The sequence below is a fragment of the Mus caroli genome, unplaced genomic scaffold (assembly GCF_978045245.1).
Source record: "Mus caroli unplaced genomic scaffold, Mus_caroli_1 scaffold_1, whole genome shotgun sequence".
NCBI lineage: Eukaryota > Metazoa > Chordata > Mammalia > Rodentia > Muridae > Mus > Mus caroli.
Window position 1 is genome coordinate 156,055,132 of NW_028227256.1, and position 25,746 is coordinate 156,080,877.

General features: G+C 41.6%; 1 protein-coding gene across 1 annotated transcript in view; it reads left to right on the plus strand.

Moving 5' to 3' along the window:
• Astn1 (astrotactin 1) overlaps nucleotides 1-25,746 on the plus strand; it is a 319,917-nt gene that overhangs the window by 122,664 nt on the left and 171,507 nt on the right. Inside the window, exons 3-5 of the mRNA XM_021156108.2 lie at nucleotides 20,659-21,052; nucleotides 22,826-22,972; nucleotides 23,980-24,087. Of these exons, the coding sequence (XP_021011767.1) occupies nucleotides 20,659-21,052; nucleotides 22,826-22,972; nucleotides 23,980-24,087 (649 nt within the window). The remainder of the gene's footprint in view (nucleotides 1-20,658; nucleotides 21,053-22,825; nucleotides 22,973-23,979; nucleotides 24,088-25,746) is intronic.

A 25,746-nucleotide genomic window follows, 5' to 3' on the forward strand; every position in this document is an offset into this window, starting at 1 on the left:
GCCAAGTGATGTCATTATGTGAATTCCTTTCCTGCCCAGGTATTCATGCATACGAAGGTTGTTATTTCTTCCATTCACAAACAGCAAAGGAAGATATAAAATAGTTGGCAGTACTCATGGCTCACATTGTGGAAAAACTCAGAGATTGTGATTCCTGGTGCTGTTGTCTTTCTCCAGGACACAGTGCTGATTTCTTATACCCTATCAATCAATCAATCAATCAATCAATCAATCAATCAATCAATCAATCAGTTTGGGGATTCTCTTACAGACTTGAAGTAGCCTTTAAATCTGATTGTAAACTTGCACCCTTGGGCTCTCATTGGAGACATAACAGACTTCACTATAGAAGGTGGAGCCAGCTGTAAACTCACAGAGAGAACCCTTGCAGAGACAAATTTTCTCTAAACTAAGGGCCTACTGAGGGCAGCTGGTAAGTCTTTTCCCCTTTGAGGGCATGTGAACTCTGTCCCATCTGCTCAACTCTTGCCCAACCAGTTTCCAAACTACCACATATGGTATATATGGTATAGCATATATGTAGATATATTGGTATGACGTATTTCCAACAAAACTTTATTTACAAAAGCAAGCTGTGGGCCATATTAGGACTATAGGCTACAATTTGTGAACTTGATCAAACAAATTCTTGTCTTTAGAACTTAAAGAGACTGTAATCTGGTAACCTGTTCGGTAAGTGCTAAGCTCCTGTATTCAGTGTGAAAAAATGTTAACACACTAGCTTATTCATATCCCTGTGAGCTGATTATAATCATTACTTAAAGCATAGATCATTCCTGTGAGAATTCGAAGACCTTGTGGTATCCCCAAATTCGGATGAACTCTAAGCATCTTACCAATTTCTGTGAGCTACTAATGGTTTTAGTGAAGGCACGTGTTCATGAGAACAACGCAATGCTTACACTTGACAGAAGACTGTAAGAGGATATTCATCAAATGCATTTTTCTTCTCTAAGGATGATGGTTCCTGCTTGGTTTCAACTTTGCTGCACACCCATTGACTTTTATGAGATTTCAGGGTATGCAAAAACAATCTTTTGTAGCTAACCCCCCACTATAAATATATAATAGTGAAAGTAGAACTATGCTCCCCAATGCAGTGTAATGATGAAGTTGGCTGAGTGGAGTTGTTGTAAAGGTTTACATGGTATGGGATGCTTTCAGAACCTACTTTTTTCTCACATCCTTGCTGAGGTTCAGGGTGGACAAAGGCTTTTAGACCTTGCCTTATCACATCAACTTTTCTGCATCTGATGAAGTTCAGCAGAGGTCTTGCTTTTCTGAGATGATGATGTCAGTGAGTCTGAAGTCCTAGAGAGATCTGGGAAGGGCAGGGGCTTTTAGCTGCTGCCTTGCTATTTCTGATTCCCCCAAATCTTGATACCTCTAACACTGTGCCTGACATCCTCGAATAGCTAGAGATGAGTCAAGTTGCTGACTAACTTGGGATGAATCAGATGTCAATTTGTTGATGTTATGCTGTAGCTGACAGCACTAAGTGTTTCATTGAATAGTATCTGGAACCTGCTAGTCTCTAGGTCTCAATTCTTGTATTTGAGACTTGTACCAACTACTTGGGGTGGCCTATGATATAAATTCTGCTACCCAAATGACATAAAGAAGTTACGGTTAGATGTTTATGGAAGATGTGGTGCCATGTAGAAAAAAAAATTCAGCGTTCATTTTCTCCTCTGCTGTATCTTAGCTAAGTGCTAAGACTTGGGGCTCAGACATGCAGACATTCGGGGTCTGTAAGAGTGGACATATCAGAATCTGGCTTTGCTAGCTTGAAACACATTTCTTACAGAGTAATGTACGCTGTAATACAGAACAAACCTGGGAGAATTCTACAGAATTCCAACAGTGACATCAAAGCAGCCATCTTTTATTCATTATCCTTTTTCTAAATGTCATACAGTATGCATATCCAAGTCACAGCCTTGGGTTTCATATGGCAATGTTGGTCCCAATCCTTCTCAATGTTCTATGGCTTATATCCAAGGTTTCAGCCTTTAAGGACTGCAACCATGCAGGGCTTGTGCCCTCTCCTTGTACTCCACCTAGGGTGGGGCTAGCACAGCATCACTCCATTCCAAATGGGGCTGTGCTGGCAACTATTCTAGCAGGGCTGCATGAGCATAGATCCAGATCTTCTAGCATAGCCTGCATTGGGCCTGAATCATGTCAGTGATGAAGAGAAACAGGTCGGTGAGACAGCAGCTCGGGGTTAAGATAAAGCCATTGAAATCTAAGTCAGGGCTAAACTGCTTTTTATTAAAACCCCCTAAAACTTCAGGAAGACCTCTCTGAGTTTTCATCCCAAAATATAAACCTTGGTTGAAATAAACATTCTGAAAACTCCAAGGTTTCTTTTTTTTATAATTCAATATTTTTATGTTTGCTGTATTAGTGTTTTTCAAGTATTTTAATTTAAATTGACTAATGTGTCCTGCTTAAGCTTATTTCATCCTTTATCTGAGATGAAAATATCAACAAAAGCACAGATTTGATGGTCTACTTCATTATTTATTTCAATACAAGTTAAAAATAATCTCTTATAACACTAATGATGAAATTACAATGGTTAGCACTTTTGTCAGACATAGGTGTGCCATGCCCTAGGAACACACAGGCAGGCTCTGTCATCTGCCTTGGGAATCTCAGGTTAGATGACCTTGTGGGTAGCTTCAGGCTATCACATTTTGATGTATGAAAGTGAAGGACGTGTGGGACACAGAAGTCCCAGGTTGACATACTTGAAAGTAATCTATGAAGAAACTTTCATTCCCTGCAGCAACTCAACTCTCCCTTTTTTTCCATTCATGAACATGAAGCAATAGTCTGTGGGGAAAATGGCAGCGTGTGGCTGTGTGTTAGGTAGAATGGAAAACATTCCATCTGGGCAGGAGTGCTTCTTCCCACTATTTTTGGGAGAGGCTTGGAGACTGTGATCTCTTTCCAGAGCATAATGGAGTCTCTTGGCAGGTTTTAGAACTTGCTGTGATTCCTGTCATACAGTATTGGGTCTTCTCCTCTCAAGTGCTCCCTAGATGCACCTCCAATGTTCCTGGCACCTCTAGGGCCCCAGGAAGAAACAGGCTATGGGAAGATGGCCCAGTCTCAGACTTGGGGGACTGGGCAAAAAGGAAAATCTTGGGAAAGATGATGATGTTTCAAAGGAAAAAAGGATGATTTGTGAGTGTGGACTCAGACTTTTGCAATAAGAGTGTCAGCACCTGGAGGAAAGATCCCAGACTTCCTTTCAAGGGGGCCTTCTGTTTCTCAGAACAAATTCTGGAGACGGGTAGAAGAAGGTCAGTTATACATTTCACAAGGTGCATGCTTCTCTCTGACAGAATGGACATCGTGTCTTGTTTTTCTACTTCCCGTCCCCACTCAGGTAACCACGTATTGTGAAAGTTGTTGCCTCTTTGATCCAACTTGATGTTCATGTTTGTTTTCACCTCATGCATCTAATGGAAATGGCTAGAATGAGAGAGCCTTTAAGCTAGTCTGTGAAGTATCGTATGCATGTCCAAAAGCCTGAATTTGTCATTCAGGAACATTTATTTGTAAGTACTACATTACCCAGTTAGTATCATTCCAGGTGACCAGAGTTGTAGAGTTGGCCCAAAGGAAAAACATAGTTATTTCATTTGAAAATTGCCTACACAAATACTTAGTGTAATTCCATTATTCAGAGATTAATACCTGTTTATGTTTTATCATCCAGGATTCTGTGTCCACTGACTTCCTGTCCATGAGCCCCTTCTGACCATGGAGCTCTTATCTTTCAGCAAGCATATATTCTTCTGATGGCTTGAGAATCTCTCTCTTTTCCTCTTTACTGAAGGGGTTCAGCACCTGTGTCCTTCTTTTGACCTGTTTTTAAAAATGCCCCTCACATCACCATAAGGCTCGTGAAACCCAGCTCAAACTATATTCTCTGTGACTTGAGGAGTTCCCTCTGCTCAGAATGCTAAAGTCCACTGGTGCTCACCTGTCACAACCTGACTTGGGAGAGGTGACAGAGAGGGGTAAAGGGCAACTTGGTCAGGTATTCGTTGAAGCCCAGAGGGCCAGCAGAATGAATTGAAACAGGCAGCATCATACTCCATTTTACCCTTTGCCCGAGTCACTCTAAGCATCTTACCCATGCTCTGGGTGAACCTCCTTACTTTTTAACACTTCCGTGTTTTAAGCATCGATGACCTTTGGCCTCACAATGACTTTGTCCTTGAGAGGCACTAACTCTTCTTTATCATTCTTCTTCGCCTCTTCATTTCCTCTAGGAAACTGCTTTCCACTCTCCTTCCCTCTGTGCTGTGTTGAGTCATGATGAAGCTCTCCTCATTGTCCTTATCTGAGCAGGAGGGGGTCTCCCATGATAAGGCAGCCCTCACTAGGAAGCATTGTGCACTTTTGTATCCTAGTGGAGCACCTGGCCTTCTACTGAGAGTCCATAAAGGATTTTGATAAAGAACATGCGGCCTCATGAGACAGTCTAAGCAGGTCTGACCAAAGAGCTAAAATCCAGAGACTTGGGATGGCCAAGTGACTGGGAGCTAGTGACCAGCCAGTGACTCCCTCTGTTCTATGAGACTTTCAGAGGGAACCTTTGATTTATGCCTCCTTTTTTCTGATGGTCATGTCTCCCATTTCTCTCTACATTCATGGGACTAGAACCTTAAATAAAGACTGTTACTCATATTAGAAGTGGGTGGCCATGAAACTATATCTCTCTGTATTGCATATATAATGTACTTCATACATAAATCAGCATTCCATTATCACAATTGATTGTATCAATATTTTGTTACATAAAATAGCTATATAAACATATTTTATTTGATGGTGAAAAAAATGACTTGAAGATTTTCAGAGTGAGATATCCAGGTCTGAGTATCTGGAGACATTGTATAAGTCCTGGGATGAGACCACATGGTGCTATGCATTAAAGACACTCCAGGAGACTCTCAGAGTCTGGAGAGTTCCTTGCTCAACCTGCTGGTGGGTGAACAAATAAAACAGCTGCTCCTTGTTTCCCTGCCCTCAGTGGCTGGTTTTGCACTTCTGCAGTTTGCAGCCATAATGTCATGATCCCTGCTATGTCCCCATCAATTGATAAGATGTGAGAAGTGCATTTGATCCAAACAATAAGTAAAGTGCTAAAATTTGTGACTGGCTTCCCTTTCTCATTAGCACAGAGTCAGGGTTATAAATGACCTATAATAAGGTAGTTCCTACCCGACTCATATTCTTGTGTGCTTTCTTGACTGAGGAAGAGAAAAAATATAGTGTTATAGCTGGTACGGAGTGCGTGGAACCTTCAATATGGCTGTGAGGTCTACCTAGCTTGTGACCCTCATCTGTCATGCGGTGCTGGCAGAGAAAACTGCTGGTCCTGACTGCATTTGGTCCTCCTGCAAGCCGGATTTACTTCTCCCAACTCCAGAATGGAGTTAGCAAGAATGTTTCAGTCCTCTTTCTAGTCACTGTAGAAACAGAAACACAAGTGTAAGTAATTTTACAGAAATAAGTGTACATGATGTACAGATTTTTTTAAAATGAGAATTGGAGATTTATTTTCTAAAAAGAGGGTCCTTTTTTTTAAATACTGTTTTTTTTTTTTTAAACATGTGATACAGGCAGCCATGGATAACTAAGTGCCAAATTGATGTTTTAAAAATTGATGACACTTTCTTTGACCTCTCTGGTGATGGGACTATTCATATGGAGCCCCATGGACTGGGTCAGGAACAGTAAGATGTGAATAAAAGTCAATTAATTTTACCAGGAAAAATATTCTGTCCACCTAGCTGAGCCTCCCACCCCGCCAGCCATCTCAAAACTGCTTGATAACAGTACCAAAATGAATGTGCCAGAATGAAGTTGGAGAAAGATATTGAGCTTTCTGAAAACACAGCCCTCTTCCTGAACTTCGAATCCATACCATGCACCTGCTATTTGAGCATCTTGCAGGTGAGGAAACGCTCGTCCTAATCTAGCTGACTTCTTCCCAGGAGGATGTATAGCCAAAGTTGTGACCAAATGAGCCAGCCCAAGGGACACCCAGATACTAGACACAAAGACAGGTGTCCAGATGAGATGACAAATGGTTTGAGAGTAATTATACTTATCTTTTCTCAGTCTCATCGAGGCAGTGGGCATCGGTTAAGCAAACGGTTGTACTCACTAGGGGTCTGCCCTGTGCTGGCTCCTCTTCTAAAGGATTCTGGGAAGTATTTGCATTCAGAATATGGGTCTGCATGCCAGTCTAGACGGCACTATGATAGGAGGAACCCACTACTGTGGATTCAGGGTTAATGTATACCAGAGTATACTTGGGGAGCTGAAATATAACATACCAGGGAGGAGAAGGACATGTGCTGAGGCTCAAAAGAGTGGAGTGGGCTCAGGCAATCGGGAGGGAAAGCTTTGGATACGAAATCATGTTAATATATGTCAGGGCACCGAAAGAGTAAAGGCTCAGGGATGGCCACAAATAGCAATGCCACAATCCTGTTCCCCACCCCAGCTGTCTCTCTCTGTCTCTGTCTGTCTGTCTGTCTGTCTGTCTGTCTGTCTGTCTGTCTGTCTCTTTCTCTTTCACACACACACACACACACACACACACACACACACACACACACACACACGGGAAGAAAGAGCAAGAGAGAGAGACACAGAGAGAGAATAGAATGCATTAAGAATAGAAAAAGAATAAGCCATAACTATTAAAAAAAAAGTGGAAAACTGAAACTTCATGAGCACTGTGATCTAAATTAAAATGAATTCATAATGACACCACACATTGGTTGGGAATGGTGAGCCCAGGGTCGCCTGCCCCACAGAATTAGACATTGGCTTGGCAGATGAGGTCGGCCTCATCAGTTGCCTTGGAAGCAAGAGTCTCTGCTGTTCTTCTATCATGTGACCATCTCTGGCTGGATCAGGCTGACCCACCAATTCACTCTACATGATTGAGCCACTGATCAGTAAATTAAAGTCTGACAAACAATAGCACAGTAGAGCCTTTCCTTGCCTCCCAGGAGGGAGGTGGGGGGGGGAGTCGGGCTCAGCCTCAAGCTTCTCTTTGCTCTGACCCATCTTTATCTGGTAAGCCTTGGGCTTATGCCCAAGGTCCTGGTGTATATAGCAGGCATCTGACTGGGAACAAAGTGAGCCACAGTCAGCTGGTGTAGAAAATGAAGCCTCTGTGTCAGGCTCTCTCCCTTAGTACACCACCATCCCACCCTATCCTGAAAAAGAGGCCTGAAAAGCAGAACAAAGCTGGCAAAATGTGGTAAGGGTGGGAGGGGCACCAGGGAAGGAGGAGGCCTGGTAGGCAGTTGGAGATTCTTTTGTTTTGTTTTGTTTTTTGGGTTTTTTTTTGTTCTTTCTCTCTCTCTCTCTCTCTCTCTCTCTCTCTCTCTCTCTCTCTCTCTCTCTCTCTCTCTTTCTCTCTTTTCACATTAATGATGGGAAGGATTTGAAGACTTGGTTAATCACTTTACCAGAAAAAAAATGTAATTAGCTGAGGACAATATGCTGCTGATGTTGGAGCTGATGGTTTCATGATGCCTGCCCTAATGAGGGTGTCAGGATCGCAGTCAGACTGCCTTTACAAACCAGGCCTCTTCTCCAGAGTTTGTGTTTGATTAGCTCCAGAGAAAAACTGAACACAACACATTCTTTAAAGGGAAAGATAAGCATGCCAGTCAGTGCATGGCCCCAGGGAGGCAGCGCTTCTGGTCCCCCTTAGCTCTATCCTTCTCCTCTTATGCTTTGGGCCTTTGGCAAGAGGTGGTGGCTTGGAAGGGATTTTGGCACACAATGCTATGATCCTATTTGGCTATCAGCATCTCCCATAAGCCCTAAATTCCTTCTCTTCTTCTATTGCTACAATCTTTAGTTCTATTGTGCATCGTTCTTGGAGGCAGGACTGAGCCACAGCTGGAGGGCAGAAAGGCATCTGACTTTAAATTCTCATTGTCCTCTGTAGGGTTAAAATGGGAATTTGGAGCTTGTGGTTAAAATGTTGATTGTTGTGGGTCAGATAACTTGCAAGTTGATGGCACCTCATGATCAGCATTTAGTGGTTTGTATTGGGAGTGAGCATTATTATCCTTTGTTAGTTTTTATTATCTTGTTGACTGAACTGACAGCTACCCTGGAAGAAGGAATTTACATTGAAGAATTTCCCGGATCATATTGACCTGGGCCATGTCTATGAGAAATCCTCCTGACTGTTGATTCTTCCCAGCCAACTGTGGACGAAAACTATTTGTAAAGCTGGTGGTCCTGGGCTATATAAACAAAGATGACTAAGGACAAACCACAGAACAAGCCAGTAAGCAGCATTTCACTGTAGTTTCTTTTCCAGTTCTATCTGAGCTCTTGCCCTGACTTTCCTCCATGATGGACTGTGTTCTGGAAATGCATACCTAAGAAACCTTCTCCCCTCCCAAGATGCTTCTGGTCATGGGGTTTACCCTAGCAAATGAAAGCAAACTAGAACAGGTCCTGAGGCAAAATGTGGAATGGACAGTCTTTACTTTTTATCTTCTGTGTCTATATCTCTTGGTCAAAAATTGGATGGGTTGGGAGTCTGATAATAATGTAATTCCTAGTCTCCATCAAAAGTGTAAGTATGGCATTTTCTTGTTGATCCATCTCTGTTGTTTGGTAATGCTGTGCAATTGTCTATTGTTTTACAAAGGTCTCTAATTGTAGAACAAGACTTTATAGATAATAAAGAGATTCAAGTCTGCATGCATGGATACTATGTTCTCTCAAAGATAACCTTCTACATGTGTGTTATACTACATCTGAAAGCCTTCCTATCCTTAGATTTTGAAGAGCATTAATTTGTCTCCATTTCTCTCTCCCCCTCCCCATTTCTCATTCTCTCTCTCTCTCTCTCTCTCTCTCTCTCTCTCTCTCTCTCTCTCTCTCTCTCTCTCTCTCTCCTCCCTGTGTTTCTTGTGTGAATGTGAGCATGATGCTGAGATCTGAAGACATCCTTGGGTGTTGATCCTTAGGTACTTGTATCTTTTGTTTGACACAGCAGGTCTCATTGGCCTGGAACTTCTACCTAGCTCCAAGAGAGCTGGAATATGAGTTTTCTGGGATGTACCTGTCAGACCTATGGTTTTCCAGGGATCTACTTGTCAAGAACACATGTTTCCAGGATCTAGTTATCTTCTCTAGCTATCATGCCATAGCTGGGATTTTTGGCATTACCCACTATATCCAGATTTTTCTGATGGGTTCTGGACACTTGAATTCAAATCCTCCTGTTTGAGAAGCAAGCACTTTTCTGACTAAGCTATCCTCTCAGCACACTGATTACACTTTGAAAGCATCTATCTCAGAAATCTTAATATCAAGCTCCTCCCTCTATGTAAAGTAACCTCTTTGGCACAATTGAGCTATTGCTCTGAGTTATGCATTTATGTAGCACAATGATTAAGCTTTACTGAAGGATGTGGGGTAGTGGTGCAGGCAATATCGATAATACCAAGGATAGACACAAGGGGTTCCTTGCTTGCATAGCTCCAAAGACTAGCTATGAAGGCAAGACAGTCCAGGGCCTAATTTATGGAGGATAGTGAGCGATCTGGATGACTAGAACCCTGGCTATCATGGTGGGCCTTTCTGTTTCTACAAGGTCCTGCAGCCACATAACTAGGGGTCAGTATTTAGGTATTGATCTGACTTTTATCCCTAGACAAATTTGTAGAAATTACTTAACTCCTCATTTAAAAATAAAAGCAATAATTTCTAGTTATATTTATTGACTAATCTAGTTTATATTCATATTCAATGAAGTAATGAGTATATTAGGCATTATGTCTGGCACATGGTAGGAATTTAACAAATGCTACCATTACTTTTAATTTCCCTTCTCCATACTAACAGTGTGGGAAGAAGGCAGTATGTTTCTCTAGTCACCAAACAAGGCAGAAGCCCAACGAGGAAGGAAATGCACACAGTGGAGTTGTGATAAAAGAAGGAGAAGCATGTGAAGTGGTTTGTCCTTGAGTTTGTCATGTAACAAAACATCAGCTATGAAGACTCATCAATCGTCCATATGATTGAAAAATTTTTAGTAACAGAAGAGTAAGGGCAAGGAGATTTGAATACTTGACTAGGCCCAATTACAACAGAGCTCATCACACCATGATGATTAATTTATACCCTATATTTAGGTCATGAAAGGCCTTCCACCTATACCTTTTCTAGGCTCTCTGAGAAGCACAACTTTGACGAGTCCATAAGACTTTTCATCTTATGACTGTAATAAGATGAAAATTTACAATTGGTTTATATAGTGACAGTAAAGATTATAGACCAAGTTCAAATTAATCTTAACTTCTCAGCTAATGGTGTCATCTGAAGTCACTGAGATGCCCAGGTATGCTTTTTTTTTGCATATGGTCTTTCTCAATGACTGGGTTTTAAAGTAACTGATTGTTTTTTCTCAGTTCCAACTGGTGCCCACAGAGCCATCAACTCTGTAAGACTTCCTTTTCCATCCCTTGGACTAGGCTTCCTCACTTTTGTGGAAATAGGTTAAAAGAAAAAAAGTTCCTCCACTAATTCCATCTGGTTAAACAACAAGAAGAATTCTAATGGTCATTAGCAAAAATACCCAGTGCCTCTTCTATTACTTGTTCAATAATTCCCTTAATGTTTGGTCCTAATGGAGCAGATTATTATCACAATTTTATTTCATCAAGATCACCTACTGCAAGAAAACAAGGTGGAAAGAGGAAAGGAGCGTAGCCAAAGATAGGCATTGGGCATTAGCCAGCTGGAGATGTTTATTTATTGGCTTCATGCTTGGCTAGTGAAGTTTTGAAGGGCTGGTGCTCATAGCCCAGGGAGAAAGCCTGTCTCATGCTGTTCTGCTCACGGGCTGCTGAGACAGCGAGCTGGAGTGCTTTTTTTTCTATGTGGATCTTTTAGTCTCCTAGCTTGGCTGCCATGCCTAATACACACATTTATGCATGAGTGTGCACACACAGCTACAAAATGGGTTGTATAAGGATCTATCCTTTTAATACCTGACACTGATTAGGGGTCACATTCGGAACATCTGCCTCAATTGCATCATCTTGCATAGAACTTTTGAGTTTAAACCCAGAGGGATGCAAGTACCCAAGCTCTGTCTCATTCCTCATTTCCCTTCTAGAGATCTAGGCCATTTATTGGAATGAAAGAATCCACCGAGGTGGACTTGGACTTAAAAACACACCCACAGCAAGCTATTGCTCTATCATCCTGTTCCACTCAGCTTCACTCAACCTCAGCATTCTCATTAAGACAAAGACAGGTAACTGAAGCCATTAAGGATCTGAGCACAGTTTAATAAGAAATGCATACCCCTGTGTTGCAGAGGGACAGCAAAGTCAGGGGTCTGAGTCAAGAAAAAAAAAAAAAAACCTTCAACATCCCAAAACAGCATCTCTAAAAAAGGAATTTGAAGGAGAAACTAAAATAGCCCAGGCTGACTCCAGCAAGCTTGTCTCCAGCCACTGTCCCTGTTCACTCCAGGCTTGCCTTAGATGAAACTCCAGAGTCTCATAGAGGAGTTAAAAACATTCCATATTCAAAAGAGAAAGACAGTGATCAAAGCTAACTGTCTTGAAACTTTTAGGCCTCTGAAAATCAAAATGAAGTAAATAAGGAAGAAGCTATAGCATTGAGTTGCCTTAGAGAAAATCTGCTGATAATCATACTAGATTACAGAGGCCCTAAGGATCACCCTGCCTACGCAGAAGTTTCTTCATGTCAGAGTTGGTCTTGTGTCTACGGGAGGTTGCTGTTCACTCTATCTTGGTCAGGCAAATAACGTTTTAATGAGGCAGGGTCATAAGAACATCCTATTTCTTCTCTAAGCACTGGGTACGTGGGACTAACTGTGAAAAGGGGAATCGGGAGCTCTCAAGGCATCAGGCAAGAGCAAAAGCATGTGCCATTGAGAGGCTAGCCAAGTGTGGTGAGGCTATCTCCTGCCAGGGAGCTATGCCTGCCGTTCATGTCAGAAGACTCAGAACACATATTGTGGTCCCTTAATTAATATGGTGGCCCATGGCAACTGAAAAGCATTTCCACAAGATTAAAAGCTTCAGAAAGCCCCCAAGAGAAGATGATGTTCTTAATAACATATAAATTGAACTTGCTACTTAATATGTTTGAAGCGTTTCACTTGTCTTCCACTTAGGAAGGAAATAGGCAAGGGATAATGGATTTCTATTCACCAACCACCACAGAAGAGAAAAATCTGTCAGAGAAGATAACCAAGGGATTTTCTTCCTAGTTTGATGGCTTCCTCTGCCAGAAAAAGGATTCTCAAGGTCAAGAATATGTTACCACAGTCTCAATGGCACTATTTGACTTCAAGGATCTGACTGTACTTTGGGGATGGGAGATGTCCTTCTATCAGAGCTAAATGGAGTTGATGGTTGCTTCTGAATCAACTCCATTATGTCTTTGGTCTGTGGTTTTGGCTTCATGGGCAGGAAGATGTGACCATGTTCTTCCTACCATTGCCCAAATAGCTTAGCATTATTTTCAGTTTGGTGTGGGTCATGGTTACAATCAACAAGAATTGTTACATTTCCTTCAGTCACCTTATGCTGTAGAGGTAGGCCTGTATTAGGTTCAATGAGGCCATGATGTTTGCAGAAAGTTGCATGGTAGGACAGAACTGTTATTTTATTGGGAACTGCATTAGTTTCTTTTCTCATTGCTATGATCAAACACTTGTCAAAAAAGGAACTTAAAGAAAGAAGGCTTCATTTGACTTATATTTCAAGGGGTACAGTCTCTGTGGTGAAGAAATCATGGTAGTAGAAGCTTGACACAAGTCATCACAGGGAATCGGGAATGCAGGGTGTTAGTGCTTAGCTTGCATCCCCAGGCCATGGGATGGTGCCATTTACACTCAGGTTTGGGTTTCCTTCCCCAGTTAAACATTTTCAGAAACACCCTCAGAGGCACACTCAGATCTGTGTTTCTGTGGTGATTCTAAATCCAGTCAAGCCAACAAATTAGTTTTATTGTCACAGAGATCTTCCAACTAGTAATTTAGGCCTGTTTTCTTTCTTTCTTTTTTTTTATGGAGATTGGTTTCTTTCTTTCTTTTTTTTAATTTTTAATATTTTTATTACATATTTTCCTCAATTACATTTCCAATGCTATCCCAAAAGTCCCCCATAGCGCCCCCCACTTCCCTACCCACCCATTCCCATTCTTTTGGCCCTGGCATTCCCCTATATTGGGGCATATAAAGTTTGCAAGTCCAATGGGCCTCTCTTTCCAGTGATGGCCGACTAGGCCACCTTTCAATACATATGCAGCTAGAGACAAGAGCTCCGGGTTTCTGGTTAGTACATCATGTTGTTCCAACAATAGGGTTGCAGATCCCTTTAGCTCCTTGGGTACTTTCTCTAGCTTCTCCATTGGGAGCCCTGTGATACATCCAATAGCTGACTGTGAACATCCACTCCTGTGTTTGCTAGGCCCCGGCATCGTCTCACAAGAGACAGCTATATTTGGGTCCTTTCAGCAAAATCTTGCTAGTGTATGCAATGGTGTCAGCGTTTAGAAGCTGATTATGGGATGGATCCCTGGATACGGCAGTCTCTAAATGGTCCATCCTTTCATCACAGCTACGAACTTTGTCTCTGTAACTCCTTCCCTGGGTGTTTTGTTCCCAATTCTAAGAAGGGGCACAGTGTCTACACTTTGGTCTTCATTCTTCTTGAGTTTCATGTGTTTAGCAAATTGTATCTTATATCTTGGGTATCCTAAGTTTTGTGTTAATATCCACTTATCAGTGAATACATATTGTGTGAGTTCTTTTGTGATTGTGTTACTTCACTCAAGATGATGCCCTCCAGGTCCATCCATTTGGCTAGGAATTTCATAAATTCATTCTATTTAATAGCTGAGTAGTACTCCATTGTGTAAATGTACCATAATTTCTGTATCCATTCCTCTGTTGAGGGACATCTGGGTTCTTTCCAGCTTCTGGCTATTATAAATAGGGCTGCTATGAACATAGTGGAGCATATGTCCTTTTTACCGGTTGGGACATCTTCTGGATATATGCCCAGGAGAGGTATTGCTGGATCCTCCGGTAGTACTATGTCCAATTTTCTGAGGAACCGCCAGACTGATTTCCAGAGTGGTTGTACAAGCTTGCAATCCCACCAACAATGGAGGAGTGTTCCTCTTTCTCCACATCCTCGCCAGCATCTGTTTTCTAATGGACTTACAAATCACAAGGTCAGAAAGTTCTTGAAGCTATCTATCATCCATCCATCCATCCATCCATCCATCCATCCATCCATCCATCCATCCATCTATCTATCTATCTATCTATCTATCTATCTATCTATCTATCTATCTATCTATCTATCTATCTATTTATCTATCTTTTGTATAACATTTATTTGTTTATTATCTAAGTATCTATTCATCATCTGTCTCTGTCTGTTATCTATGTCATTAATTGTTTATTCAGGGCAATCTGGTTGTGGATTAGAATGTGGCTAGATGCCACAACGGGTTTGATGAAGCTCTCCTTTATGTCTGGTTTCTGGAAAAGTCAAAGGTGGATATAAGCTATTGTTGCCATATGTGATTCTTGGCCCTGCTCTTTGGGCATTCTTAAGAAAAAATAAGAATGTGCCTATTTAATTCTTATTTTTCACTACTCTTTAATTTGTTTAGGGATGTGATTTTGAATTCTGTGTGTCAAGTTGCCCCAAGGGATAATTAATGATGTCTCAAATTCACTCTACTGTTCCTCCTTCACTGGACTTTGAAATGCTAGCTGATTGATTGGCCACAGTCTCTTGACAGATGGTCACTAGAAACAAAATCTCAGCTTTTCCACTTTTCTGCCAATGGTCCACAGAGCCCAGGTGATGCTCTAAACTTCTGTGACATTTAATAGATCCAGTCTCTTTTATTCTATGATTTATTGATCATGTGACACTGAACAGGGAAGGGTTTCACTGGTCTCCAGGTTACTCCATTTTTGCACAACATATATTCACCTATTGCTGTTCCTTTTATTCTAAAAAGCACTAGCTGTTTTTAGTACCAATAATCAGAGTGGCTTTCTTTTATGTCTGCATTTACTTTTGTTCTTTGATTTTGTTCCCTGACTAGAATGTAAACACCATTAGATTAGGAACCCTAGCTGTATTATTCCTGTAACAGTAATAACACTAGTAAACCACAAGAAAGGTACATTCCTAGTGCAGGTCTGGCAAACATTCACTGAATGGCTTAATAACAAATAAGTTAGTTTCATAAGTAATGGGCTTGTATCAGTTTAGCTTGTAGGCCTATAGATGTCTATAATACAATGAATTCAAAATCTATGAGCCCTGTCTTCCTCTCTCTCTTTCTTGCTCTCCCTCTCTCCCTCTCAGACTCCCTCCCTCTTTTACTTAATCCTTTCCTTCCATTCTACAAGCAGTTATTGGTTTTCTGCTTATGCTAGGTACTAAAACCAACTCTTGAGCTATAAGAGATGTGTCGGACATGACCCCAACTTTCATTAAGACTATGTCTATTAGAAGAGATGGAAAAGTCAGTCCAAGAGAGAATGACTAGTGGGTAGTGTGGAGGGCCTATGCTCAGGGCACTGAGGCTGGAGAGGAGTCCACGGAACCCAGAATGCTGAACTAACTTTGAAGAGTCAGCTAAAATCGGAGGTATGAGCCAGAACCTAGGGTGAGCACACAGTGGGTCTTGTGGTTAAATCAGGGGATTAGAATAAACATAAAAAGTAGATCTGACTAAAAGTTCACTGACCCTTGGAAATAACTGTCAATGTTATCGAAAACACTGTTACACAAAAAAACCTATAAAATATACAAACTATCTGACAAGCTTCATGTTCCTCTCTCTTCAGTGAGTAGCATAAATGCCAATTTCATAATAAAATAAAGGTTGTTTTCATTTGTTTGATCTCTATTAAAGCCAGCATGAATGATTTATTGATTTTTTTAAAAGAAAAATATGTTTTTAAATGCCACTTTTTTTACAAGATATTTGCGAATAGATGTGGAGTCTACATATGCTTCCCATTCAGTTGTCCTTACAAAATGTTAACAGTTTTGAAAAATCAATAAAATGGTCAGAAGCCCCATGCAAAGATGAATAAAGAGCAAATAATGCAATGCCATGAAGTCAGTTGTTATTTATTTTTAATGTTCACAGTCTGTACCTTATTGCTCATCACCTGAATATAGATGCACCTTAATGTTTTGTTTTGGGTTTTCAGTGCCATAAAACCTGAAGCTAACACAAATACACTCTGAACAGAGTGAAGAAGTCCAGAAACACAAAACCAGCCAAGGATTGCCAACAACTGTACTTTCACTGACGTCAGATTGGCCAGTGTGTTCTTGCTCAGAATATAGGCACAAGTCTATCTAGCCTCAGATGCCAGAAGGACTTTGTTCCTCCCAATAAACTTTCATTTGCAGATCCCATAATACCTTTATCTTGTGTTTCTTCCACATTTGGTTAACAGGAAGTCCCCAGTTGCCCTTGACCTAAGGTGTGGGCCTTTGTCATATGCTACCTCTCTTACAGTCTTTGAAAGAAATATCCTAAGGCATCTATGACTTTCATTTGTAAACTTTTCTCTGAAGGTAGGGGAGGTAAAAATAGTGGGTAGTCCAATGAACTGGGTTTGTATGAGATTGTAATTGTAACCAAATGTCCCAGTGGGCTTCCAAGTTCTCATTGTATAAGGACCAATTATTTAGCTTTCTACACACATGCCCTAATTCAAATATAACAATGCATCTTTTTTTTATTATTATTATGAAGGGGTTTTATACTTCTGCTTGGTATCTGATCATTGAATAGAGCACGTAAGTCAGAAAAACTTATCCATAGTGAACTTATTATTATCATCACAAAATCTCATTTTAAAGAACATCACATATAAATAGCACATAATATTACATCTTACATAATATTGTTTTTATAACAATCCACTATTAATTATTAAGTCACAACAAAGTGTTGAGACGCCTGTTACCAAGTTGTATTATGGGAGCAAGGAAACTTTAGAAGAACCTGAGTCCTGAGAACCCTTTCCCTATGCCTGAGGAAAATTGCCCTTGCTGGCTGGAGCTTGTTACTGGTAACCAATTGCTAGAGAGCTGAGGCCATCAAAAGTCTCTGCCTCTCAGCAAAGAAAACATTCTATTGATGTTACTCCAGAGACACTAAATATACAGGTTTAGTCAAATAAAACCTTGTTTTCTAACTTTTTATAGGCTGTATGTTTTAGAGAAACAAACATAAGACATCTTCAGTTGGATGTCTGGACTTTATTATATAATAAGTTAATTGTATAGGACCCTAACAAATTGGCCTCATGGAAGTGAAGGATCTGAGAGTCTCGCACTCAACTCCACCACTATCTTAACTTCTCTGGGCACCATGGGCTGCTCATCAGATGAGGGGGGCAAACCTAGAGATTTTCAGTGTGTGCTGAGCTAAAAGAGAACATGCATTTCTATGTTAAAATTTATCTCAATTTTATGACCTAACAACACCTTGCTGGCATTTTTAAACATGGAGAAGATAAAATGTGAGAGAGGTGTGGGGTTATTGTTGGTTAGTGTATCTACCACATAATCTTGGATCTGGGTTCTTAGTCGTTGCTTGTGAAATGGTTCTTAGTGATGATGGTTCTCCGGCTTCTGGTCAGGTAGATGTAGACATTGGCTAGTTTCTTTTTTCAATGTGTGAAGTTAGGATGGATCTACATACAGGTATCCTCACGTGCCCATTTTATCCTTTGACTGTGTGAAGAGCCAGAAGAAAACTTCTGTTTCTATGGGCAATGCTCCTCATAGTGACTGAAGCCTAATGGTCTATATGCTCTGTGTCTATAGTCTGGGGGAGATGTACTCTAAGGAGATGGCTCAGTGCTCCATGCTTGCACAGCATACACTGTGCTTGCACAGCATACTTGCACAGTGTATGCTGTGCAAGCATGGAGACCTGATTTCATAACCAGCACCCACATGATATTCAGGCACTGTAGTTCACTGTGGTGAGATTCTGTAACTGGACACAGCAAAGGGTAGGGCAGATACCGGAGGATCCTGGGACATAGCTGACCAAACAGTCCAGAGACAGTCTCTGTTTAAAAAATAAGATGACTACCAATAAAGGAAGACACCCAGCATTGACTTCTGGCCTCTGCATATGCTTGCCCTCCCCTACACACACCCTGCCCCCTCCATACAAAGAAAATAGGCTCTGAAATTAGTCAGTAGGGCTCTACTACAGTCCTTCTAATTTTGCACATTGCATGACCTTGGACAAATTAACTTCCATGCCTCATTCTTTTTTTTTTTTTTAAAACAACAGTGGGGATACTCTTAGAGTTAAAACTTTAAGCATTATGAACAACTGTCTAATTCATAGTAAAAGCACCCATTAATGAACAGCTTGGTATCTTTTTATTATTGAGTGATATGGGCAATGTATCTATAGGCTGGATTTCACTGTAACCCTGTTGTGACCATCTGTATGCAGAATTAGTAAGGAAGGGTGGAGGGGCTCCTAAGGAACCCTGTGTGATCCAGAAAGATGGTGTTCAAACCATTCCTCCGGGATTGATGTTTATGTCGCTCTTACAGCTCTTTGGGGAATAAAATTACCTCTGGCTTTCAGTGGCCTAATTCAATGTCTGACAACTTCTCTCAGTCGGGAAGTTATTCCTTCTGTGTGGCTTAATTACCTATTGTTGCAGCTTTAGTTTGGGGTGAGAGAAAGGATAGCCCATCTACTCTGCCATGAAGATGATTGACGGCTCTGCTGAAAGCTATTAGGTCGTACACAGATGCTTACTGTCCGTGCATTAGCTCAGGGCTTGGTTCTATACAGTCGACTGTGGTGTCCTGTAGGCAGAGTGCATTCCGCTTCATGTGTCTGAGAGTCCTCAATATGGACTGCAGGGGAGGTAGCAGTTAAGAGGACCTAGAATACTTGGTTTTATACTTCCACCCTATGCAATCAGAATGGATTACTCTCTGTGTACCTGCCTGAGAAGCTGCATCAGAAGAATGCCACCTCAAAATAAAGTAAGAAAGACTTGAAAAGCAGAAATTTAAGTTCCTACCAGGCCTCATGATTTGGCATGTCACTTACCAGCTGCCTCTGCTGAGTGCTGCTTTGCCTCCGTGTGTAGCCTGCTTGAGCATGGCAGTGTGTGAGTGTGTATGTGTGCTTGTTGGCATATATGTGTGCATATGTCCTTTTCTCACAAAGATGGTGGCAAATGGAGAATAGCCCGGAAGATTTACTGGGAGACTGTATTTATAAATCCAAAACATAATCATTGTGACACTGGGGGGAAGAAAAGAAGAGAAACCTTTAAATTTGTTTGCGGGAATACTCTTGATCCATCTTCATAGGTTGGACTCCATGGGAAATGACAGAGACTTTTAACTCTATAATATTCAGTAGGATGGCAGTGGCTAAAGCCAAAGTCATGAGGAGAACGTTTTGGCGCACCTTGACCTAGTGAAATAGATTTAATGCGATATTGGCCAAAATACAGGGATGAGCTTGAGTGTGCACCAGAAGGTTTATGTCCCTGGGGTGCTGTAAAGGAAAGAACGTAGGAAGCTCTCTTCATCTCCCCAAACCCCAGCTTGGGTCGTCAGGGCCAGTTGTTCAGCCTCACTGAACACTGTATCTTTATCTACAGCAGACAGCTGGTGCTGTCCTGACTTGTAAGAACTGGTCTCTGAGGTGGTGACCTCTGGGTTGTTGAGGGTTCATCAGGAAACTCCCCCACCAGCCAGACTGGTGACATCAGTCCTTTTCTCCATGGAAACAAAACTAAACTGAGTCCCTGCCACCCAAGGCATGTATAAACAGTGGGATTTCTTCACACAGTTACTACTGAATTCTGATGGATGTAAATGGGTTGATGGTTTCCCCTGCTGGGCCAGTTATTCTGATGGAGACAGCTGAGCAGGTCCTTGATGGTGTGTGATGTATTGTGCTGGGCACTTTCCATCATTACTTTTCCTGATACTTAGCAACTCCCATCAGCAGTTAACTGGCGACTTCTTTATTGTATAGACAAGAAACCTGTTTTAGAACTGATAGGACTCATTGATTTGTGGATCCAGTGTTAGGATCCATCTAAGATTGATTGTTTAGTTATGAGATGAAACTCGATGCCATCCCATGCTGGCTGCTGAAAAGAAAGTTCTAAGGCAGTTTTATGTGTAGCATGTTTGGCATAAGAAACAAATTCTCTCTTTGGCTTCTGCTACTGAAAACCCCAAATCTCAATACTCCCCACCTTCTATCTCAAATATTTGCTAAGCCAGCAGCAACTGGATTCCTTGAAACATTGCACTAAACAGGTCTTCTCATTTTTCTTCCTTGTTAAGCACCAATACCTGCAGAGTGTCCCTTAGTTACTGAGTGATGCTTCCTATAAGTGCTCAGTACATTTGAATGAGTAAATTAATGAATGAGTGATGAATGGAGTACCTATGACACTGTGGGGAGAGCTTATCTTTCTTTGTGCAAACATCTGATGTCCTGTCTTTCCAGGGTGGCATGATCGCTCTGTTGCTATCCATCTTGTGCCTGGTGATGATCCTATACACTCGCAGGCGCTGGTGCAAACGTCGCCGGGTTCCCCAGCCCCAGAAGAGTGCCAGTGCAGAGGCAGCCAATGAGATTCACTACATCCCATCTGTGCTGATTGGAGGCCATGGGCGGGAAAGCTTGCGCAATGCCCGTGTGCAGGGCCACAACTCCAGTGGCACTCTGAGCATCCGGGAGACACCCATCCTGGATGGCTATGAGTATGACATCACAGACCTGCGTCACCACCTGCAAAGGGAGTGCATGAATGGAGGGGAGGACTTTGCCAGTCAGGTCACACGCACTTTGGACTCCCTACAGGGATGCAATGAGAAGTCTGGGATGGACCTCACACCAGGTAGGAATGGAAGAAGGGATGGGCCTGTTTAGTCCTTGCTCAGGGAGCCAAAGAGTAAATAGGGATAGTCAATGACTGTTATACAGCAAGATGTACCAATGCCTTTCTTTGGGGGTAGACTCAAATAACCTGTTTCATGAGCTCCATCCCAACTGAGGTGCTATTAACACTTAATAGTTCCTGCGAGAAAGCCAGTTGTCTTTATGAGTGTGATCCTTGGTAGGTTGCCTGTGCTCCAGTGGACAGCCCTACAGCCATATACATACATTAAAAAAAAAAACTTTATTAAAAGGACATAAAGGTGAGATGGGGAAGTGTGTGGGAGGATATAAGAGGAATAAAAATGGGTGGGTCTGATCAAAATGCATTGTATATATTGATGAAATTCTCAGACTTAAAAAAAAATGTAAAAACAACCCACTTCCTTATAAAAGAAGAACCATAATGTAAGTTGGCTCTACTTCCACTTGCACTTCCACCGAGCTTGGTAGCAAAGAGATGCCTTTACATGTAGCCCAAGTATATTAGAGCTTCTTTGTACAGCCCTCTAGGAAGTAAGAAGGCAGCTTGGGAAACTGACCTGGCTTGACTTGCTTGTATACCACATATTCTCACAGGCCACTTGGTTCTCTAGTAACATGGAAGGTCCTCAGCTATCTGCTTTTGTTTGGTTGGTTCTTGTTTTGATTGGTTTTGGTTTGGTTTTCTGTCTCTGCCTCCTAAGATGTGGGCCTTGGGTCTTCTAATTGTGTTATCTTCTGCTTATGTGCTTCTACACAGGATTCACTTTTTTTCCAAATAAAATGAAAGAATTCAATCAAAGCATCAGATCTTAGATGTTAGCTATATCTATCGAGAGAGTGGATAGGACAGCCTTGGCCCTAACATAACAGAACAAGATCACGGTCAAAAACATGCAGAGAGGGAAGATCTGTCCTTTTAAGATAGCCCACATCTCTCTCTCTCAAACTGCTATGAATAAGTACACCTTAAAAGACAGCATCTCAACAGTGGTCCTCAAGGTACTGCCCAGTACCTTCTTTGGGGAAGACACAGTCAATACAGCATGCTGCTAAAGATGCAGAGACTTTCCATGAGGCTGCAAAAGGTGAAATTACATAAGTGGGAAATGGAAATTCTCTTTAGCATCTAGAAGATGACTTGTATCAATAATCATTTCCTAATACAATCTAATGTCTGAGAACTTTAAAATCTGAGAGTAGAAAGGAGGATTCTCCAACATGCATCATATGCCACATAGCACCAAGGCCATGGAATGGACAAATGGTACTTGGGGGTTCAATCCCAAAGCTCTTTAGGGAACAGACACATTGCACAAGTCCATGCATTAATTAGAGTTCAATCAGCAGGGAATAGTGGAGTCTGTGATGAACGACAGGCCACATTTTGTCAGAATGCACATAGATTCTATTTCTGCTAAAACCCAGTGCTGTCCAGAAGGAAAAACCCCGCATTTTGTGTTTAGCCAAAGGCTGGCAAGTAGTGACATTATCAATACGGAATTAGCGAAATTGGATTTTCAATGGTAATCCTCTTACTTCACTCCTCCTGTAACTTTGTAGCCCCTAGACAGCAGAGAGGAATGTCTTCCTTTTCACCAGCCTCTTTTTCTATGTTCCTCGTTTCAATAATTGGGACCTATCTACTCAGCTCAAGCAGACTTTCTCACTTCCATTCATTTTTTGCCTTTACTCTTGTTTTGTTTTGTTTTGTTTTGTTTTGTTTTGTTTTTCCTGACTTTTCCTTATATAGGGAGTGACAATGCCAAGCTTTCCCTGATGAACAAGTATAAAGACAATATCATAGCCACAAGCCCCGTGGATGCCAACCACCAGCAAGCCACTCTGCTCTCCCACACCTCCAGCAGCCAGAGAAAGAGGATCAACAATAAAGCCAGAGGTACTCATGTCTAGTTCTAAGTTATTCCGATGAGTTCCAGAATGTGGACAGAGGTGGGCCCATTAATCCAACTATGTGCACTGTGACACATATCTACAAATGTATATGTCTGGCACAACCTTCAGGAGGCCAGATAGATGCTACTCACCCCAAAATTTAAGATTAGAAACCTCTTGATTACATACTGTCATGGGCATGAGTATTTTCTAGGAACAAATTGAACAACTGTGCAAAGATGTTTGTAAATGGCTGCTTATCACATTTAAACAAGCTAAAAATTGGAAATGGTATAGATGCCCATCAATAGGGAATTGGTAGACTATCTGGCACATCTGCCTAATGTCCAGTGATTTACCATGCAGTCATTTAAAATGATCATGTGGATCTTTATTTGTTAATATGGAAAGTTGCCCACCTATTCAATGAGGAAAATGTGATTATAATCAGGGTATGACTCAATTCCATTTTAAAGGGAGATTAAAACCCCTTTACCTGTTTCAGTATCAGAAAAGGACAGAGGGTATATCCATCAAACAATAGAAAAAATGCCCCTGTTTTAGAGGGCTTGCAGGACATGTTCCCTGCACATATGCCTATCTGTCTTTTTATCCTTTTTGTATATATTCTTGAATCAGGAAAAACTCAGAAGTATAATGTCTTTTCTGCTGTGATATAATTCTGGTCTTCTATCAAGCAGAATAGAACATTTTCCTTTCTTTTTCCTCTACCCCCTCCCACCTCTGGAAGTCCTCTCTGACAAGCAGATGCCCGACAAGTCCCTAATCCTGGAACCATGTTCTCTGCAGGGATCAGAGCGCTATCAGTTGCTCTCATAAGTGTCTGCTTCTTCACAAGCCTGGGTATCAAGAAGTTCTAGCCCCTCAGCTACCTCTCCCAGACTGTCTGTCAGCCACTCTTATTTTTATTGACTTCCCAATTAGACCTCATCCTGTGATTCTGCATGATGCGAAATGAAAATATCTACTCTGATTCTCAATTCATTTCAGCTGGTTCTGCCTTCTTGAACCCTGAAGGGGACTCCAGCACAGAGGCAGAAAATGACCCACAGCTGACCTTTTACACAGACCCCTCTCGGAGCCGGAGGCGCAGTCGAGGTAGGGATGGTGGGAAGGTGTGTAAGTAGGGTGTGGGTGGGAAAGGCAGGGGCCACAGAGCGCTCACTCTGTGGACTGGAGCCAACTTCAGCAGGAAGAATGCCTGGATCCCAGCTGGAGCTTCCTCCTGGGAGGAATGGAGAGCCTAGGGTTCGGGTGAGAGTGAGAATCCTCTCTCCCAGATAATAGCACTCTCAAACAAGTTTCCATGTTGTTTGAAAGGCTGTTTCTTGGTCAGAAGACTCTCAATTTCTTCTGGAAGACTCAGCAGTCATGTTTTACTATTCAGACAAATAAAGTGGATGGGGTTTAATAAATGAATAATACACGTACTTGTCATCAGTTCAACTTCATTGGCCTTGAGATTGAGCTAGACTGGGGTAGGAGGGCATGGTCAGTAAGGAATTATCTAGGAGTTGAGAATAACTTGGCCTTTGAGGTTTTACTCAGTAGAATCCTGAGACCCATGCCTCCAAACCCTTCAGTTCTCCTGGCACAGTTTAAGCTAATTTATGATTCACATCGACACATCTGTATGTATTGCTGCAGGGTCATCCTAGGTGAAGTCATGGACTTCAGCTGTGACTCCTGCTACTGTAGGAGATACTATGGCCTTCCTGGTGTTGCCATTACCTCTGACAGTGTTCTACAGACAAACAGCAGTGAGTTTCAGGATCTCCTTCCTGTGTGGCGTGGCAGAAGGATGTAGACCCTCTGAGCATCCATTCTCACATATTGAATGACTTTCAAATAACACATACAGAAGGCTTCTGTGAGAATTACATCCTTTTTTTTCTTTTGGCAACTGCTAAAGTACTATGAAATCCTCATTGCTACTGCTGGATCTTCCCAGTAGTCATCTATAGTTTTTACCGAGCCCCGTGTTGAAATATACTAAACAGACTCTCCTCAAGACATTGTGGAGGATATATGAATGGCATCAACTGTGTCATCTTTGTGTGGATATAATGCAGTGGCCTTGCCAAACAATGCCTAACCAGTGGCTTTCAGAACTCACACATACTGGCTGAGTCCTACCTCCACTCAAATTCTCTTCATACAGAATTTATTCTTCCCAGCAACTCCAAGAGAAAAGATACTTTCCTTCTGTGTTCCAGTGTCTGTTACCTCCTCAGTCTATAGCATTTGAGTTTTTCTTGTCACCTTTTTTCCTGAGAAGCCAGTGGGGCTCTTAATTGACTAACTGTAGAGTCTCATTTTTCCTGACATTAGAATATGGATAACAGTACCTTCCTCTCCCTTGATGCTCAAAATCATTTATAGAACAAATACACAATCTAGGCTGTATCAAAGCAGGTTGTGTCTTGTTTTAATAAAGTCTTATTTGAGAAAACCCCTGGTGATGGGTTAGAGTTAGTTCTTTACAGCATAACATGATTTGTTTTCCTAACTTCCAAGTCCCTGTAATGCATCAACTGTCTATTGCTATTAACTAAACTGTAAGTGGCTTAGGGGTGGAGCGTTCCTATAATTATTTTTTCAAAGTGCCTACTAAAGGAGTTTGCCTATAATATATGTGTGTGAGTGTCTGCTTAATTGGACTGGATACATCAATGAGACCAGCAAAAGCATCGTATAACCTAGCTCCTATGGGTCAGCCTCTATGATAGGTAGTGGATGCATGAAAACATGGCAGAA